The sequence below is a fragment of the Pseudophryne corroboree genome, chromosome 7, assembly GCF_028390025.1.
Source record: "Pseudophryne corroboree isolate aPseCor3 chromosome 7, aPseCor3.hap2, whole genome shotgun sequence".
Taxonomy (NCBI): Eukaryota; Metazoa; Chordata; class Amphibia; order Anura; family Myobatrachidae; genus Pseudophryne; species Pseudophryne corroboree.
The window spans coordinates 492,267,588-492,288,901 of NC_086450.1; the positions used below are offsets into that span (position 1 = coordinate 492,267,588).

Here is a 21,314-nt window from a genome sequence, read left to right on the forward strand (position 1 = left end):
ACTGAACGAAATCCCAGGTCAGATCTCCCCGCTGTTCGGAATTCAGATTTTAAATAAGAATTTAAGGTTTGGGATTGCAAAAATTACATGATTTAACTGTTTTTTTTTCAATCAATTTTATCAATGATTATTAATTTATTTATTTTTACCAATTTTAAATAAACCAAAAAACAAATCTGAGCCAAAACAATTGATGAACTAGAACAAATCCAGTTATTTTGGCATAATGCCATTATGGTCACTGTAATGTATATGGGGGAGGTATTGTCCAGAAGAGGCAATAAGAAAATGGTTTCAGTGATAAGAAATGTGTGGCGATTCAGTGCTTCAAGAGCGTAGCTCAATAGGTGCAGAGAGTGCATGTGTTATGAGTGCGCCCTTTCGATCAAGTCTATATACGGCATGGTCATAATTAATGTTTCCCTACTCAAAGCCGTCTGTAGATCTAACCAATTAGCGGAATGCCACCAAATTTAGTCAGCACGCTATTCCTGGCATGGGAAAAAAGGAATCTGCAAACAAAAATTTGGTTCTAAAATCTGTCGATAGGGGAAAATATTGTTCCGTGCAAGGACAAAAATTAATGGAAACAAATTATGTCACATTCCAATTTCCAACATCAGTTTCACGGATTACACAAGTTATAGTATATAGTTATTTTCATAAAAAACCATTAGTCTTTTTACTTATTCTAATACACTAAAAAAATGTTTTAACCCAATGGCCCCCCCAAAAAAAATGTTCTTACAATTTGAAGAAAGAAGATAAAATGTAAATGTAATATATTTTTCTGGCCTTATAAACGCCACAAAGAATACTTTGAGGTTCTTTCCAAAACAGTAAAAAGCTGGATTTTTTTTTTACAAAAAATAAATCTGCACTTTAAAAAAAAAAAAAAAAATTCACCGTCTTGATCTAAAGGATTCTTACGTGAAGGAAGAACATGTTGCAGTAATAAGGCCAACAGTACTATATTAAAAACCATCGCATTGAGGAGTTGGATGCTAATAGATCATCATTTTGCACAGTCGCTCTGTATAAAGACACGGGCGCTTTTATATGGAGCGGCTGTGCAAAATTTGCAGAAGCGGCACTGCCACCTTCAGTGATCTGCTGCTGTGTCCGAAGACCCAGCATCAGATCCACTGCGTGTGCATCAGACATCTGAGTAACCCCCGGATACCGCAAGATGTCTCACAAAATGACGCTGCCAGGGCCAGTGATGCTGCATTTGAGGCCACAGCCCCATTATCTGAAACGCTCCCCGTTGCCGCCCCCAAACTTCAGCACATGTCAATCACACTGCGGCTTTTGGGGCAGATTCCATTAAAATATGGAATTTATGTAAATCTCTGAATCGGCTCTTTAATGGGAGACTGGTTCTTATTTGAGAGAAGATGAGGGCAGGGATAAGGGGTTTAGATCAGCTCCATTTTGTGGAACATTAGATTGTCTGTGTACTGATTCAGTGAATATTGGGGCATATGCATCAACGCTTGGAGAGAGATAAAGTACCAACCAAACAGCTCCTGTCATTTTCAAACACAGCCTGAAACATGGCAGCTAGGAGCTGAATGGCTGGTACTTTATCTCTCTCCAATATGTCTATTCATCTGGATACCTCTTTGCAACCGGGAGTATTTTCCATAGGGTAGGAGCAGGGTCCAGGAACAAATGCCGTCTGGCATTGATGCATTTGTCCTAATAACTACTAAGGGGCCACATCATTTGGAAGAAGGGACTCCCCTCTCTCATGAAGTTGTTGTGTCATAATATTGGGGTGCCTTCCCCCTATATATGGAAAACGTATGTTTTCCCCAGCGCGGGGTAACATTGTCCAGCGATCATGTGTGATCACCATATAATAACCACTAAGGGGGCGCATCATCTGAACCGCATCGAAGGGGTTAAAAGGACAAAAAACAAAACAGGCTATAGAAAGTCGTAAAAATAGGATTATTTAATAAAGTTTTGGAAATAAAACCACAAGAAGAAACACTTAGCCCTTTCCTTGGTGATCTGTTTCTAGCAAATTCTCCAGAGGAAAAAGTGGATTCCTAAAATATCAAAGAAGTAAACCAGGCTTTGGCAACCTGGGACTCTTGAACTTTTATAAACATATAAGTCCTGATATATTGTTAGTAGCCAGCAGGGAACGCTGGGATTTGTAGTTCAACAGCTGGAAAACCAAAGATTGCTGACTGACCCCTGATCTAAGATGAATTATAACAAGTAAAACAAATATTTATTTCCTCAGGTAGAAGATGTGGATGTTTCCGACCGTTCTCGTGCTGTTCCTATTTCTGGAGAGGGGTCACCAAGCTGAGGACGTGGTTCCCGCGAACGAGGCCTATGGTAAGTGATGTTATAAGTGTCTCCAGTCGCCCTGGTAACACCGACTGTCACATGTCACCCCGGTAACACCGACTGTCACCGATCTTCCTGGTAACACTGACCTTGTCGCCGGTCTTCCTAGTAACACTGACTGTCACTGATCTCCCTGGTAACACTGACTGTCACTGGTCACCATGGTATCACTGATTGTCACCAATCTCCCTGGTAACACTGGCTGTCACCGGTATCCCTGGTAACACTGACTGTCACTGGTCACCATGGTATCACTGATTGTCACCAATCTCCCTGGTAACACTGGCTGTCACCGGTATCCCTGGTAACACTGACCATCACCGATCTCCCTGGTAACACTGATTGTCACCGGTCACCATGGTAACACTGATTGTCACTGGTCACTCTGGTAACACTGATTGTCACTGGATACTCCGGTAACACTGACTGTCACCGGTCACCCTGGTAACACTGACAGTCACCGATCTCCCTTGTAACACTGACCTTGTTGCCGGACTTCCTAGTAACACAGACTGTCACTGATCTGTCTGGAAACACTGACTGTCACTGGTCACCATGGTATCATTGACTGTCACCCAGAGCCAGCCCTAACCAATATGAAGCCCTAGGCAAGATTTTGGCTGGTGCCCCCTAGCACCACCGCTGGTTCTGCCTCTGACCTTGCACCTCTTTCCCAGCACCATCACCCCTCACCCATAGCAGTCCTTGAACCCCCTACATTTTAAATAGGAACCGTTCGCACATTTGACGCACAGACCAAAAAGGGGCATCTTCTTGCTGGGAAGGGGCATGGCCACACAATAGTAACCCCAATTCCAATTACGCCACACAGTACTGCAACTTTATTCACATTTTATCTTGCGATAGTGTCCATAATTCATATTACATCCCACAGTAGTATCACTTTACCTTATAAACGTTACTCCTCACAGTAGAGCCCCTTATTGACATTACATCACACTGAATTGCTCCTTATTCACATTACACCACACCTTATTGCTCTTTATTCACATTAGACGACACAGTAGTGCACTTTCCATATGCAACGCCACATAGTACAGCACCTTATACACATAATGCCACACATTAGTAATGCATTTATACACAATTCCACACAGTAATGCCCCTTACACATATGAGACACATTAATGTCCTTCTAAACATAATGCACCTTACACATTATGACAACCTTTATTAATACCCTTTTACACATAATGTCCCTTACACATATGCCGCACATTATTAATGCCCTTATACACAAATAACACACACAGTGCCCCTACACATTTGCTGCACATTATTAATGCCCTTATACACATAATGACACACACAGTGACCCCTACACATTTTCTGCACATTATTAGTGCCCCTATACACATAATGACACACATACAGTAGTACCCTGTTACATATATGCCGCACATTATTAATGCCCTTATACACATAATGACACACATAGTGCCCCTTACACATATGTTGCACATTATTAATGCATTTTTACATGACACACATAATGCTCCTTACACATATTCTGAACACTACTGCACAACCACTCACATGCACACAGCACTCACACTGCCACTAACACTGTCACCTCTGCCTCTGCTTGGATACAGATGTGTCCTCATAAATCTTGCATCAATGCTAACGTCGGGCACCTTTTTTTTAATGAAAATGCATCTTATTTGCATTGCTATGTGGCTAGGATGCACAAGCAGCTTCTGCTGATTAAACTGATATGCAGCATGCCTATATACTGTGTGAGACTGTGGCTGTATCTGCATATGAAATGCTACATACAGAATATAGGTATGCTGCATATCATTTTAATCAGCAGAAGCTGCTGATGCCCCTAGGCATATCAAATGCCCTAGGCAATTGCCTAGTTTCCCTATGCATATGGCCGGCTCTGCTGTCACCGGTATCCCTGGTAACACTGGCTGTCACCGGTATCCCTGGTAACACTTACTGTAACCGATCTCCCTGGTAACACTGTCACCGGTCACCATGGTAACACTGACTGTCACAGGTCTCCCTGGTAACAATGACTGTCACCGGTCTCCCTAGTAACACTGACTGTCACCGGTATCCCTGGTAACACTGGCTGTCACCTGTATCCCTGGTAACACTGGCTGTCACCGGTATCCCTGGTAACACCGACTGTTACCGATCTTCCCGGTAACACTGACTGTCACTGGTATCCCTGGTAACACTGACTGTCACCGGTATCCCTGGTAACACTGGCTGTCACCGGTATCCCTGGTAACACTGGCTGTCACCGGTATCCCTGGAAACACTGACCATCACCGATCTCCCTGGTAACACTGACCGTCACCGGTATCCCTGGTAACACTGGCTGTCACCGGTATCCCTGGAAACACTGACCGTCACCGATCTCCCTGGTAACACATACCCTCCAACATTTTACACATAAAAATCAGTACAAATTCAAAAAAGGGGCGTGGTCACAGGTCTTCCTTAGTAACACTGATTTTTGCAATGACTGTCGCTGGTCTTCCTAGTAACACTGACTGTCACCGGTTTCCCTAGTAACACTGACTGTCACCTGTCACCCTGGTAACACTGACTGTCACTGGTCACCCTGGTAACACTGACTGTCACTGGTATCCCTGGTAACACTGGCGGTCACCGGTATCCCTGGTAACACTGACAGTCACCGGTCACCATGGTAACACTGACTGTCACCTGTCACCCTGGTAACACTGACTGTCACTGATCACCATGGTAACACTGACTGTCACTGGGCACTAGATAAGTGTTTGGGGTCCTGCAGTTAGCATGTAATCACCGCTTTATCCGTTTTCCATGGTGACCCGGACTCTGCTCCTTCTGTAATGTGACATTGACTCCTCTCTAGACGGAAATGTTCCCATACTGTATGTTGTAGGTAACGGTCTCTCTGGGATGTAGACAGTAGAGGCCTGATGTATTGTAAAGTTGAGGAAAAGTCCATTTTGCAGACATATCTCGCGGTGTTACACTACGCATGAGTCTACCATACACAGCTTTGTGAGACTGAGGGGGTTTCAGAGTTGCATGTGTCTGCGTAGTTTCCCCACTTGCGGCTGAAGGGTGTAACTGGGCGACAACTAGACGTCCTAACACAGACCAAGTGTTCCGATGGCGTTGTGGGCGTAATTACAGGCTATTCTGAGACTTTTGTGCGCAGTCTGATTCCAGGTGGATTGGTTGCACCAGATATAGGACTAGCGGAAATGCACGCTGATAGTGATGGTGGGACAGTGCAGCCCCCTTTGTGCAGGTAACTCCCCATATGGGCAGAGTTCTGCATTTATTATCTTGTGCGCATCCCTGAATGAGGCACTAGATGTCTGTGTCACACAGAGGGTACATTGCACGTCAGAGGTCATCTGTACCCAGTACACAAGCACGTGGTCTTTGCTTTTTCCATGATCTGGTAATAGACCCCCCAACCTATATAATATAGTGACATTTACAGCTGCTGCATATTTTACTCTGTAATTCTTTACTTGTCTTCTCCTTCCATACGGTATGTCCATAGGCACCTGTTACCCACACGACTGCTCGGATGTGTATGCCCAGGGTCTGACCACAGATGGGGTGTACCTGATATTCCCAGGAGGATGGTACTCCACTGCCGTACCTGTGTACTGTGACATGACCAGTAAGGGGGGACCGTGGACGGTAAGTAACAGCAGTGACCCCACAGTGGCAGCAGCAATGTTGGGTTCTCAATGACAAAAATAAAAAAGAGCTTGGGAGTCAGGAAACCCAAGGAAAGAAAAGTCTGGGCATTGGAAGGTGGGTCAGCATTCTAACCAAATCTGAACGTCCAACATGAAATCATCTTTCCGTATACCGTGCAGTAGCCACACAAGGGTTTAATTACAATATATCTAACAAGTCACTAGGAGAATAAATTAAAACCTGAAATGAAAAACTGATGCAGGTACTACGCCAGGGTCTGGGTTGAACTTGGGGAGTTCTCCTGAGTTCCGGGACAGGTGAAGTAGGCAGGGTCATGATGACTTGCCCCTCCCACCTCTAGCTCCCGTTATCCGCCTGAGGGCAGATCAGGAAAGTAGGGGAGTATGCAGTAAATACTCGAATAATAGCAATGTGCAGGGGTGTATTAAAGACCAATGCCCTCTAATCTAAGTCCTCTGGGGTAACAGTCAGGACTGGGGATATTTTTGCACCCGCACTAGAGCTTACAGTATGGTTGGAGCTGGATTGGAGGCAACGTATCTAAAGCTGGGAGGCTTTATGAGGTTTCTCTGCATGGAGTTAGCACTGAGGAGAGTACTAGGCATTGGATAGGAGGGTAGAAGTGATAGTCTTGAGAATTCAGCCTGGTAGTATAAGGTAACCAGGCTGGAACCAGTAATGCGTATCAGAAATCGGGCTGGGGCCGGTAATGTGTGAGGTAACCCAGCTGGAACCGTTATGTCTCTGGTACCGGGCTGGGACCGGTGATACTTGAGGTAACTGAGCTGGAACTGGTAATGTCTCTGGTACCGGGCTGGGGCCAGTAATGTATGAGGTAACCAAGCTGGAACCGTAATGTCTCAAGCTGGGACTGGTGACATGGGAGCTAACCAGGCTGGAGCTGTTAATGTGTGTGGTACCGGACTATGGTGGTCATTCCGAGTTGATCGCAGTCAGCAACTTTTTACTGCTGCTGCGATCAATAGTCCATGCCTATGGGGGAGTGTATTTTAACTTAGCAGGGCTGCAATCGCTTGAGCAGCCCTGCTAAGCTCAAAAATTTTCAAGCAGAACTTGACCAGCCCTATAACTATGTGATGATATCTGCGATGCTAAAGCTGCTTCTGACGTCAGACATCTGCCCTCCGTTGTTCTGGACACGCCTGCATTTTCCAATCCACTTCCCGAAAACAGCCGCCAACGCTGTGGAGACGCACAGGTCCGCCTTCTTCCTGTCCATCTTCTTTGCGGTCCGGTCTGCGACCGATTTCTTCTCAAGACGCAAAGTAACCCGGCGACCCCTGTCGCCAGGCAATGTCAAGCACTGCATCCGCCGCGCATACGCATTCCACACCCGTTCGCACCGCAGTGATAAACTGCTGCGTGGGAATGGGTCAGAATGACCCCCTATGACTGATGTTGGAGGTGACCGGGCTGGAGCTGTTAATGCATCTGGTATCAGGCTGGAACCGGTGATGCATCAGGTAACTGGGCTGGGACCAGTAATGGGTTAGGTAACCAGGCTGGGACAAGTAATGCATTTGGTAACCGGGCTGGAACCGGAAATACATGAAAAGCAGGAACTCTGACCCAGTCCACAGGCTGCTGGACCAGGAAGGTGTCTGGAATAACGACACTGTACTGGCAACTGGCCAGTAGTCCAGAAAGGGATTAAATAGGGTCACTTGCTGTCTGTGGTCATGGGAGATGGATGTGGCCAGCCATTAGAGGAAATGCGGTCCGATAACCACTTCCAATATGGCAGCGCCAATGCGCCAGAGCTGGTAGATTCATTAAGAGAGCCCACTGGCACGACGTGTAGGAGAAACCAGAATTAACCTAGAGAAGAGGAAGCGGCCTTACAGAGGTGAGTAACAGACAATGCCGTAATATGGTCTTCCAGTGCCAGCCACGCCCCCAACCAATAGCGACACAAAAGGAAGTGGGTCTGCCATGCTGATGACATCACAAAAAGGGCAGGGCCACTAGTACCAGCTCCATGGCAGTTAGGAGCTGAATGGTTGGTACTTTAGCTCTCTCCACTTTATCACTCTGAAAGCTTAGATAAATATGTCCCTTAGGCTGAGGTAAATTTACTACGTTGGGAGTTTCTTAGAACTGGTGATATTGCTCATAGCAACCAGATTCTACTTTACATTTATCTAGCTGCTTCAAGAAGATAATAGAATCGGACTGGTTGCTTAGAGGCGCTGTGCGAGCCTTTTATGCGGCAACGTTTGTTTGGGATTCTGTAGCCTGAAAAGTGGGAAACAATTTGTGGAATGTCACACAACCCCTATATGCCCCCTCAGCTCTGGATGCCCTATTATCCTGTCAAGGCCTGCCTGGCGGTACTAGGTGGGCAGTTCATTGTGTTTGTGCTAAGCGATATGTCCTACACTTTAACCCTGACCCCTGAGCATCTTTATCTTCTCATCTCCAGGTGTTTCAGAAGAGGTTTGATGGAAGTGTGAGTTTTTACCGTGGTTGGAAGGACTATAAATATGGATTTGGCCGAGCAGATGGAGAGTACTGGCTGGGTAAGTCCTTCTTTTGACACTTACCTGAGAATCCCCCGCCCCTTCCTGGCTCATCATCAGTCCTGTATAAAATTTATAAAAGGTTATGTAGAACCTCTCCTTTCCATTCTGACCAGGTCTGAAGAGCATTAACCTTCTCACCCAAAAGAGGCCCTACCGCCTTCAAATCAACCTGAAGGACTTTGACAATGACACCCGTTTTGTGACTTATGATACCTTCTCCATCTCTCCTCTGGCCGTGTCTCCTGAGGAAGATGGCTATAAACTGCACATCGCTGGATTTCAGGAGGGAGATATCACCAAACCTATTCGTAAGTGACAAACTCCCAAATCCACGGTCTTCCTTTTTATAGTATGTCTCTGGACTAAAGGTGGGCTGCTGCGGGGATCAGACAACACATCCGGGTACTTCTCATACTTCTGGGGTGGTAAAATTTCCAGTTATATCAGGAATCTTGGCAATGTCTGCCTACATATATGGGAGTGTTGTCTACAGGAATCCAGGGGAACAGAAGTGAGCCTATGGGGTGGCCTAGAGTGGACAATCAACATGTGTAATAACTAAAAAGAAACAGAAAATGTATGTACAGTAATTGTGCCGTAAACATGAGCCAGGCTAAAAGTTTGGCAAATCAGTTTGTACTTTTTACTTCTTTATTAATATACTAGTTACCAGCCCCGTAAAAATAACAGACTGTCATGACAGTAACGTCAACGTCAGTGGCTGTCGCACCCGAGTGGAGTGGCGCTTGAATTGCTCTGTTGGGCGCCATCTAGTGGCCTCTGGTGTGTAAAACACTTGAATTCACCCCATAAAGTTGAGGAGCAACTTCAGCCTTTTATTATATAGGATGTTACACAGAGCACATCCATTTTAGAAATCTGATTATTTCAGGATCCCAGGATTTTACATACATACATACATACATACATTTTAGAAATCCCATTATTACTCTCCAGATTTTTAGCCTTCTAATGTAGAAACGAATAATTAAAACCATCCCTGGTCGCTGTTACCCCTAGCCACATATCTATATCTTCTTATAAATAGTATTTTACCCATGCTAAACACTTGGGGCTGGCTGATACCCTATATTGCTAAGGGAGTGTTTTTTTTAAATTGGTCAATAGGTGACAATCTATATAGTGTTTTACACATACGTATGTGGCGCTATACTCCTATTGCTTTTATATATATATATATATATATATATATACACACACACACACACACACACACACACACACACACACACACACACTCGCATGCATACATACATACATACATAGATACATACATATACACACACACACATATATATTAGAGAAGAGCGGGTTCGGATCCCTGAGATCCGAACCCTACCAAACCTCCCTACCCAAGTCCGGATCTGAGTTAGGCTCGGGTTTTCTGCCTGACTCGGAAACCAGAACGAGGCAAAACGTCATCATCCCGCTGTCGGATTCTCGCGGGATTTGTATTCCATATAAGGAGCTGCGCGTCGCGGCCATTTTCACTCTGGTCTCAGAGAGAGTAGTGAGAGGACGTGTCTCCGTCCTCAGTGTCTGTGTGGGGGCGGGAAAGTGGTGGGGCGAGTATTGTGCTGTGTTGTGCTGCTCAGTCCAGTCCAGTGTAGTCAATGTCTTATGCAGCATCAGTCCAGCCATAGTCTTGGTGTCCTCTGCTGCTATATGTCCCCAGTGCTGCTGTATAAATCCCTTGCAACTTTGCTGTGTTGTCTTGCATCAGACCAGGGGTAGTGTCTTGTGCAGCATCAGTCCAGTGACCAGTTACAGTGGTGGTGTCTTCTGCTGCCATATATCCAGTGTTACTGGCGTATAATTCCCGTGATACTGGCGTATAATTCCCGTGATACTGGTGTATAATTCCCGTGATATTGCCGTATAATTCTCGGAATACTGGCGTATAATTCCTGTGATATTGCCGTATAATTCCTGTGATATTGCCGTATAATTCCTGTGATACTGGAGTATAATTCCCGTGATACTGGCATATAATTCCTGTGATATTGCTGTATAAATTCTCGGAACACTGGCGTATAATTCCTGTGATATTGCTGTATAATTCTCGGGATACTGGCGTATAATTACTGTGATATTGCGGTATAATTCCCGTGATACTGGCGTATAATTCCTGTTATATTGCCGTATAATTCTCGGAATACTGGCGTATAATTCTCGGAATACTGGCGTATAATTCTCGGAATACTGGCGTATAATTCCTGTGATATTGCCGTATAATTCCCGTGATACTGGCGTATAATTCCTGAGATACTGGCGTATAATTCCTGAGATACTGGCGTATAATTCCTGTGATATTGCCGTATAATTTCTGTGATACTGCCGTATAATTCCCGTGATACTGGCGTATAATTCCTGTGATATTACCGTATAATTCCGTGATACTAGCGTATAATTCCTGTGACATTGCCATATAATTCTCAGAACACTGGCGTATAATTCCCGTGATACTAGCGTATAATTCCTGTGACATTGCCATATAATTCTCAGAACACTGGCGTATAATTCCTGTGATATTGCCGTATAATTCTCGGAATACTGGTGTATAATTCCAGTGATATTGCTGTATAATTCCAGTGATACTGCCGTATAATTCCTGTGATATTGCCATATAATTTCCGGAATACTGGCGTATAATTCCTTTGATATTGCCATATAATTCCAGTGATATTACCGTATAATTCCAGTAATCCTGCCGTATAATTCCATATAAATCCATATAATTCCTTATAAATCCAGTCCAGTGGTGCTGCCACATAAATTCAGTGGTGCTGTCCTGTGCTGTATATTATTTACTACAAATAAAGGGGTTATTAATATTTAATCCAAATAATTTTTACAGGGTTTGCACTGTAAGGTGTAGGGGTACGCTCTCTTGTGCCGCATATTGTGTTATATAACTCCAGAAAAATAATGGAGAACAAAAATTTGGAGAATAAAATAGGGAAAGATCAAGAACCACTTCCTTCTAGTGCTGAAGCTGCTGCCACTAGCCATGACATAGACAATGAAATGCCATCAACGTTGTCTGCCAAAGCCGATACCCATTGTGATAGTAGAGGGCATGTAAAATCCAAAAAGTCAAAGTTCTGTAAACAGACCCCAAAAAAAGAAATTTAAATGGTCTGAGGAGAAATGTAAACTTGCCAATATGCCATTTATGACATATGTGGCAAGGAACGGCTGAGGCCCTGGCCTATGTTCATGACTAGTGGTTCAGCTTCACATGACAATGGAAGCCCTCATCCTCCCGCTAGAAAAATTAAAAGATTTAAACTGGAAAAAGCACAAAAAAAGAACTGTGCGTTCTGAGATGGTATCACAAATCCCCAAGGAGAGTCCAAGTGTGTTGGCGGTTGCGATGCCTGACCTTCCCAACACTGGACGGGAAGAGTTGGCTCCTTCCACCATTTGCACGCCCCCTGCAAGTGCTGGAAGGAGAACCCACAGTCCAGTTTCTGATATTGAAATTGAAGATGTCACTGTTAAAGTACACCAGGATGAGGATATGGGTGTTGCTGGTGCTGAGGAGGAAGTTGACGATGAGGATTCTGATGGTGATGTGGTTTGTTTAAGTCAGGCACCGGGGGAGACACCTGTTGTCCGTGGGATAAAGAAGCCTATTGTGATGCCTGGGCAAAGTACCAAAAAAGCCACCTCTTAGGTGTAGAATTATTTCTTCACAAATCCAGAAAACAGGTATCAAGCCGTGTGTTGCCTTTGTTAAACTGTAATAAGTATGGGTAAGGACATTAACCACCTAGGAACATCCTCCCTTATACGTCACCTGCTGCGCATTCATCAGAAGTCAGTGTCAAGTTGTGAAACTTTGGGTAAGAGCGTAAGCAGTCCACTGACAACTAAATCCCTTCTTCCTCCTGTACCCAAGCTCCTGCAAGCCACACCACTAACTCCCTCAATGTCAACTTTCTCCACAGCAATGAACGTCAGTAGTCCTGCAGACCATGTCCCTGGCAAGACTGACGAGTCCTCTCCTAACTGGGATTCCTCAGGAGGATCCTTGCGTGTAACGCCTACTGCTGCTGGCGCTGCTGTTGTTGCTGCTGGGAGTCGATCGTCATCCCAGAGGGGAAGTCGTAAGACCACTTGTACTACATGAACTAAGCAATTGACTGTCCAACAGTCCTTTGTGAGGAAGATGAAATATGACAGCTGTCATCCCGTTGCAAAGCGGATAACTGAGGTCTTGACACTTATGTTGGTGTTAGACGTGCGTCCGGTATCAGCCATTACTGCAGTGGGATTTAGACAATTGATGGAGGTATTGTGTCCCCGGTACCAAATCCCATCTAGATTTTCACTTCACTAGGCAGGCGATACAGAGAATATACAGAGACGTCAGAAAAAGTGTCGCCAGTGTCCTAAAAAATGCGGTTGTATCCAGCGTCCACTTAATCACGAACATGTGGACAAGTGGAACAGGGCAGACTATATGACTGTGACAGCCCACTGGGTAGATGTATTGCCTCCTGCAGTAACAACAGCAGCAGCGGCACCAGTAGCAGCATCTCACAAATACAAACTCGTTTCTAGGCAGGCTACGCTGTGTTTCACCGCTTTCCGTAAGAGGCACACAGCTGATAACCTCTTACGGAAACTGAGGGACATCATCGCGCATTGGCTTACCCCACTTAGACTCTCCTGGGGATTTGTGATATCGGACAACGCCACCAATATTGTGCTTGCATTACAACTGGGCAAATTCTAGCATGTCCCATCTTTTGCACATACAATTAATTTGGTGGTGCAGATTTTTTTCAAAAATGACAGGGGTGTACAGGAGATGCTGTCGGTGGCTCAAAAAATTGCGGGCCACTTTTCGACATTCTGCCACTGCGTGCCGAAGACTGGAGCGCGAGCAAACACTCCTGAACCTGCCCTGCCATCAACTGAACCAAGAGGTAGTAACGAGGTGGAATTCAACACTCTATATGCTCTATATAAGGAGGAGCTAAGACGGAGTGATTCCACTAAGTATGTGGGACTTGTGGATGGAGCCCTTCATTCGCTTTGCCAGGATTCAAGGGTGGTCAATCTGTTGAAATCAGAGCACTACATTTTGTCCACGTGCTCGATCCTAGGTTTAAAGCCTACATTGTATCTTTCTTTCCGGCAGCCACAAGTGTGCAGAGGTGCAAAGACCTGCTGGTGAGTCAATTGTCAACTCAAGCGGAATGTGACCCGTCAACAGCTCCTCCACCAATTTCTCCCACCACTGGGGCTGCAAGGAAAAGGATAAGATTTCCTAGCGCACCCGCTGGCAGTGATGCAGGGCAGTCAGGAACGAAAACTGACATCTGGTCCGGACTGAAGGACCTGCCAACGATTACTGACATGTCATCTACTGTCACTGCATATGATTCTGTCACCATTGAAAGAATGGTGGAGGATTATATGTGTGACGGCGTCCAAGTAGGCATGTCAGACAGTCCGTATGTATACTGGCAGGAAAAAGGCAATTTGGAGGCCCTTGCACAAACTGACTTTATTTTACCTAAGTTGCCCCCCCCCCCCCCCCCTCCCCCCCCTCCAGTGTGTACTCCGAAAGAGTGTTTAGTGCAGCTGGTAACCTTGTCAGCGATCGGCATAGGAGGTTACTTCCACAAAAATGTGGAGAAGATAATGTTCATCAAAATGAATTATAAATTCCTCCAGGAAGACCTTGACCAGCATTTGTCTCCGGAAAGTACACAGGGACCTGCGATGGTGGATTCCAGTGGGGACAAATTAATACTCTGTGAGGAGGGGGATGTACACAGTGAAAGGGGTGAGGAATCGGACGGTGAGGCGGAGGTAGACATCCTTCCTCTGTGGAACCAGTTTGTGCAAGGAGAGATTGATTGCATCTTTTTTGGTGGTGGCCCAAACCAACCAGTCATTTCAGCCACAGTCGTGTGGCAGACCCTGTCGCTGAAATGATGGGTTTGTTAAAGTGTGCATGTCCTGTTTATACAACATAAGGGTGGGTGGGAGGGCCCAAGGACAATTCCATCTTGCACCTCTTTTTCTTCTTTGCATCATGTGCTGTTTGGGGACTACTTTTTTTAAAGTGCCATCCTGTCTGACACTTCTGTATATGTCCAGTGGTACTGCCATATAATTCCAGTGATACTGCCGTATATGTCCAGTGGTACTGCCATATAATTCCAGTGATATTGCCGTATAACTCCAGTGATATTGCTGTATAATTCTAGTGGGAATTGTTTGTGTTGCTTGGCTTAGTCATACAGCTACCTCATTGCACCTTTTTTACATCTTTGCATGATGTACTGTTTGGGGCCTTTTTTTATATATATCTGCCCTCCTGTCTGCCACTGAGGTGCCACTCCTAGATGGGCAAATTGTATGTGTCGCTTGGCTTAGTCATACAGCTACCTCATTGCACCTCTTATACATCTTTGCATGAGGTGCTGTTTGGGGCCTAGTTTTTGAAAAGTGCCATCCTGTCTGACACTGCAGTGCCACTCCTAGATGGGCCAGGTGTTTGTGCTGCACGCTTGTGTCGCTTGGCTTAGTCATACAGCAACCTCGGTGCACCTCTTTTTCTTCTTTGTATCATGTGCTGTTTGGGGCCTTTTTTTTTTATCTATCTGCCCTCCTGTCTGCCACTGCAGTGCCACTCCTAGATGGGCCAGGTGTTTCTGTTGTCCACTTGTGTCGCTTAGCTTAGTCATCCAGCAATCTCGGTGCAACCTTTTGGCCTAAAAACAATATTGATGAGGTGTGAGGTGTTCAGAATAGACTGGAAATGAGTGGAAATGAATGTTATTGAGGTTAATAATACCGTAGGATCACAATTACCGCCAAATATTGTGATTTTAGCCGTTTTTATGTTTTTTTCAAAAATCATCCAGATCCAAAACCAAAACCAAAACATGAAAGGGTGGTTCTGGCAAAACCAATCCAAAACCAAAACACGAAAGTGGAATTAGAACCAAAACCAAAACACTAAACATGAAAAGTGGCAGCAGCACATCTCTAAATATAAATATATATATATATATATATATATATATATGGATGTGATGTAGACCTAATTCCGCGCTAAAGAGTGAGCTTCAACCTTAAGACGTACCCTCTATTAGCTGGGGTACTGAGGTAGGATACAAGAAACAAAAAAATGTCTAAGGGAGCTATGTAATTGTAACTGTAGATGTAGGTTCTTTTCCAAGATTATTTGACCACAGAATCATTAAAATAAATGTATTCACATATTGTCCTTGAACAGTACATTTGCAGTGAGTAATGTGTACCTGACAAAGTTTAAAATACAGACTTTGATACACAACCTGACATAAAAATTCTAAATGAATTCATCCAATAATGTCTTTCATTATTGGACAGTGACTACTGTTCTGGAGAGCCTGTCAGACCACAAAGCCTGACCAACATAGTTGTGGTTATAACTGGTAGAGAATACAGCATTGAGATCCTTTTGGCCTGATTCGTTGTCCAATACTGACAAATTCAACGTTCTTGTTGTGTTATTTCCATACTGATATCCCTGTGGGAACAGCATTACTGATAAATCGGTTATTGATCCCATAGAGCCCTTTCAACATCTATTGATATGAACCCCTGATGAAGTCCTTTGGGACGAAATGCGTTGGGTTGAGGTTCAGATGTGAGAACATCAGACATTCATTGAAAGACATTATTGGATGAATTCATTTAGAATTTTTATGTCAGGTTGTGTATCAAAGTATGTATTTTAAACTTTGTCAGGAACACATTACTCACTGCAAATGTACTGTTCAAGGACAATATGTGAATAAATTTATTTTAATGATTCTGTGGTCAAATAATCTTGGAAAAGAACCTACATCTAAAGTTACAATTACATAGCTCCCTTAGACATTTTTTTGTTTCATATATATATATATATATATATATAAGTAAATTCATCAACTAAGCCAATGGAGAATCGCAGTACCCGAGAGTAAGCTGAGCCATAGACAAACATTCATCTCGTATATCTGAATTGTAAGCAACCGACTTTATGTTCTCCTCTTCCAGGTGACTCTCTAGCAAATCAGAACGGGATGAACTTCTCCACTTACGACAACGACAGAGACGTATATCCAGGAAACTGTGCAGAGAAATATACAGGCGCCTATTGGTACAAAAATTGCCACGCATCCAACCTCAACGGCTTATACCTGACAGGCAACACATCCCAGTATGCCACCGGCATGGTATGGTCCACCTGGAAGGGGTTTAACTACTCGCTCAAGGAGAGCGTGATGAAGATTGCGGTAAAGGAGGAAGATTATGTGGTGTACTAGATCCCACATATGGCATCATACGCATTACCAGAGTGATGAAAGACAAAGCAGCCCCACCTTTCTGTTCTTCATTTCCCCTTCCCCTCTTTTACCCCTCCTGTAGCAATCAGAATGGCCTCTTGCCCTATGGTGAGCTTATGGCTTCCTTTTCTGGGCTCACAGTATTTTTACATGTAACGACATAAGAACACTGTAAAAATAAATGCTATGCAATAAATAAATCAAACTGTTATCCCATTACTGTCGGTCAATTGTGGTCAGTATTTTTATCGTCAGGATTTTAATTGTAGGTATTTCATACTAAACCCGGTGTAAAGAATGATACACACACAGCAGAGTAGGAGGAAACTTCTTCTTGAAGATCCATCAGATGGACTATGAAGCAGTATGGCAGAATCCGCGTGTTGTGGTTGAATGCGTCACGTGTAATTTGGCACAAGTGTTATACATGTGTGTGTAGCTGGTTACAAGGGATTATATAAGTAGAAGGGCCCTGTATTCTCTTATCTAGCGATGTCCAGGTGTTTCTATCTTCTAACCATTGGCTGATTCTGCGTATGCAGCAGTGTCTATTAGTAATCACCTGCCTGCGGCCGAATGTGCAAGGACTGAGACGCCCCCTTTTAGTGCCCGTGCACTCAATTATCTACTGGTGCCGCTTAGACATCACCATCTAAACCTGCAGCAGCTTTATGGCAGGTGCAGTGTCTCCGCCTGACAATGGCGTCCTGTTTATACCTTTCCACGTTCCCCCTCGGCTCAATTCAGAGCGGTACACAAACCCTCTGACCCCGTCATAACACCGAAGCACTGTCCTTCCTGAGGAGCCCGAGAACAATGTTCCTGCAGATGATCCAATACTGCATCTTAGGATGCCGCAGCGGTTCACAGAAGCCGGGAGGAGGTGGCTATTTACTGAAGATACCTCCTGCGGCATTAGCATGTTCTTGCACAGCGGCTGCATGCAGAGTCACAGCGGCTCTGCAATAGCGCACATCTCTGAATCAGGCCTACTCTGCGTGACGCAGGAGCTCTAGGGGTTTTCAGAAATTTCCATGCATGAATATCTGCAAATAATAGCTCAAACATGTGGACATCGCATCGCGAGCAGAGTGTGCGAGACTCAGGATCAGGCCCTATGAGGTGAATTTCCTAACGTGGGAGTCTTTTTTTTTTTAGAACTGGTGATGTTGCCCATAGCAACCAATCAGATTCCATCTATTATCTTCTAGAAGCAGCTAGATAAATGTTAAGGAGAATCTTATTGGTTGCTATGAGCAACATCACCAGTTGTAGAAACTCTCACCTTAGTAAATTTACCTCAGTCCATGGACTGCACATGGGGGGGGGGGGCTAATTCAGAGTTTATCGCAGCAGCAAATTTGTTAGCAGTTGGGCAAAACCATAGGGGTCATTCCGACCCGACCGCTCGCTGCAGTTGTTCGCAGCGCAGCGATTGGGTCGGAAATTGCGCATACGCCTGCGCCGCAGCCGAAGGCCGTCTTTCCCTAGCGAATGCCTCTGCCTGATTGACAGGCAGAGACGGTCGATGGGCGGGAGGGGACGGCACGGCAGCGTTAGGCCGCCGTTTTGGGGGCGCGGTCCCGCCAACGCAGGAAGGTACTTGTGCGGGCAGGGGGGGGGGGGGTGTCGGATGGACATGCGCATTAGCCCTGTGCTGGGCGCCCCCCTCCCCCCCCCCCGCATGTCTGGGAACATGATCGCAGCTGTGCACAGCTACGATCAACGCGGAATGACCCCCCATGTGCACTGCAGGGGAGGCAGATATAACATGTACAGAGAGAGTTACATTTAGGTGGGTTATTTTGTTTCTGTGCAGGGTAAATACTGGCTGCTTTATCTGTACACTTCAATTAAGATTTCAGTTTGAACACACCCCACCCAAATCTATCTCTCTCTGCACATGTTACACCTGCCCCCCCCCCCCCCTGCACTGCACATGGGCCCTCATTCCGAGTTGTTCGCTCTGTATTTTTCATTGCATCGCAGTGAAATTTCGCTTAGTGCGCATGCGCAATATTCGCACTGCGACTGCGCCAAGTAACTTTGCTATGAAGTTAGGATTTTTACTCACGGCTTTTTCATCGCTCCGGCGATCGTAATGTGATTGACAGGAAATGGGTGTTACTGGGCGGAAACACGGCATTTTATGGGCGTGTGGCTGAAAACGCTACCGTTTCCGGAAAAAACGCAGGAGTGGCCGGAGAAACGGGGGAGTGGTTGGGCGAACGCTGGGTGTGTTTATGACGTCAAACCAGGAACGACAAGTACTGAACTGATCGCACAGGCAGAGTAAGTCTGGAGCTACTCTAAAACTGCTAAGTAGTTTGTGATCGCAATATTGCGAATACATCGGTCGCAATTTTAAGATGCTCAGATACACTCCCAGTAGGCGTAGGCTTAGCGTGTGTAACTCTGCTAAATTCGCCTTGCGACCGATCAACTCGGAATGAGGGCCATGGTTTTGCGCAACTGCTAACAAATTTGCTGCTGCGATCAGGTCTGAATTAGGCCCCATTGTACAAACAATCTCATCCATGAGAGACCACAAGGCTATCAGAGAGTCCGGCGGGCACAGGAGAAGCTCTGGAGAGATGCATGTTCACGTGTATTTGAGTGGTGTCCAAGTACTGTACCTACTGTGATTTTTCCTCAGAAACAATAGTGGGGCAGGTTGGAGTAACTGGTCGGGGTTTAGCTTACCAGTGACCTGTAATACTTCATCATTCCTTCTGGTGGCATTTGCCAAAAACTGGTTTAAATGTCAACTGCTCACTAAGATGGTGCTCCCAGTTACACCGCCACACTCCTTCACCGTCGGCAGTAGCAGTTCTTGCCACCGGCAAGCACGCTTTTTGCCCAGGGTGCCGCTGTTCCCAGGGAGCCGCCGCAAGAGCCGCTACTGATCCCGGCTCCCCTCTCCCTGGGTGCAGCAGGCGCCATGGGCTGTGCGGGCGCCCACTACAGCCAGCTCCAATGACAGACACTAGAGGTCATAACTGCTATGGGAGAGACATCATGACGTCTCTCCCATAGAGAGGAGCCGGCGGGCGGAGACAGAGGGCAGCGCAGCAGCGGTCCAGAAGTGGGAGCGGGGCTGGTAAGTATTGTGTAGTAGTTTTTTTTATTGTGTGTGTTTGTAAGCGGCGCTACTAGGGCACAGCTACAGGGGGCACAACTACAGAGGGCACAACTACAGAGGGCACAGCTACAGGGGGCACAGCTACAGAGGGCACAGCTACAGGGGGCACAGCTACAGGGGGCACAACTACAGAGGGCACAACTACAGAGGGCACAGCTACAGGTGGTACAGCTACAGGGGGCACAACTACAGAGGGCACAACTACAGAGGGCACAGCTACAGGGGGCACAGCTACAGGGGGCACAACTACAGAGGGCACAGCTACAGGTGGTACAGCTACAGGGGGCACAACTACTGGGGGCACAGCTACAGGGGGCACAGCTACAGGGGGCACAGCTACAGGGGGCACAACTACAGAGGGCACAGCTACAGGTGGTACAGCTACAGGGGGCACAACTACTGGGGGCACAACTACTGGGGGCACAGCTACAGGGGGCAGAACTACTGGGGGCACACCTACAGAGGGCACAGCTACAGGGGGCACAACTACAGGGGTCACAGCTACAGGGGGCACAGCTACTGGGGGCACAGCTACAGGGGGCAGAACTACTGGGGGCACAACTACAGGGGGCACAGCTACAAGGGGCACAACTACTGGGGGCAGAACTACAGGGGGCAGAACTACTGGGGGCACAGCTACTGGGGGCAGAACTACAGGGGGCAGAACTACAGGGGGCAGAACTACTGGGGGCACAGCTACAGGGGGCACAGCTACAGGGGGCATAACTACAGGGGGCACAGCTACATTGGGCAGAACTACAGGGGGCACAGCCACAGGGGGCAGAACTACAGGGGGCACAGCTACAGGGGGAAGAACTACAGGGGGCACAGCTACAGGGGGAAGAACTACTGGGGGCACAGCTACAGGGGGAAGAACTACTGGGGGCACAGCTACAGGGGGAAGAATTACTGGGGGCACAGCTACAGGAAACTTTCGACCTGGGCGCAACATGGTCTAACACCGGCCCTGACCGCCAGCATCTGATATCGCATTCTTCTGTGAGGACTGTGTGGCTGGCACATAAACTCCTTTCCTGGTTATTCTGTGAAAATTGTCTTGAATCCTTATTCGGCATTAGGACCAGTGGCATTTCATGTTTGCTGCAGTCACTGCTCACTGCTGTCCAAGCTCAGAAAACCCCTTTGAAGACCCCTCCAGCTGAAGAGTCTGGAATGTGTCAGATCACA

The 21,314-nt window shown here is 46.1% G+C and overlaps 1 protein-coding gene across 2 annotated transcripts; it reads left to right on the plus strand.

Moving 5' to 3' along the window:
- The first annotated feature begins 2,205 nt into the window (after positions 1-2,205).
- Positions 2,206-17,200, plus strand: LOC134943911 (microfibril-associated glycoprotein 4-like). Of its 2 annotated transcripts, none has more exons than XM_063932477.1 (5): positions 2,206-2,355; positions 5,912-6,054; positions 8,522-8,618; positions 8,735-8,929; positions 16,695-17,200. In XM_063932477.1, exons 1-5 carry the CDS (start codon positions 2,265-2,267, stop codon positions 16,961-16,963), a joined length of 795 nt encoding a protein of 264 aa, XP_063788547.1. In that variant the 5' UTR covers positions 2,206-2,264; the 3' UTR covers positions 16,964-17,200. The 2 variants fall into 2 exon arrangements, with proteins under 2 accessions (XP_063788547.1, XP_063788548.1); XM_063932478.1 differs by lacking the exon at positions 2,206-2,355 and adding an exon at positions 4,529-4,769.
- Positions 17,201-21,314: the final 4,114 nt, after the last annotated feature.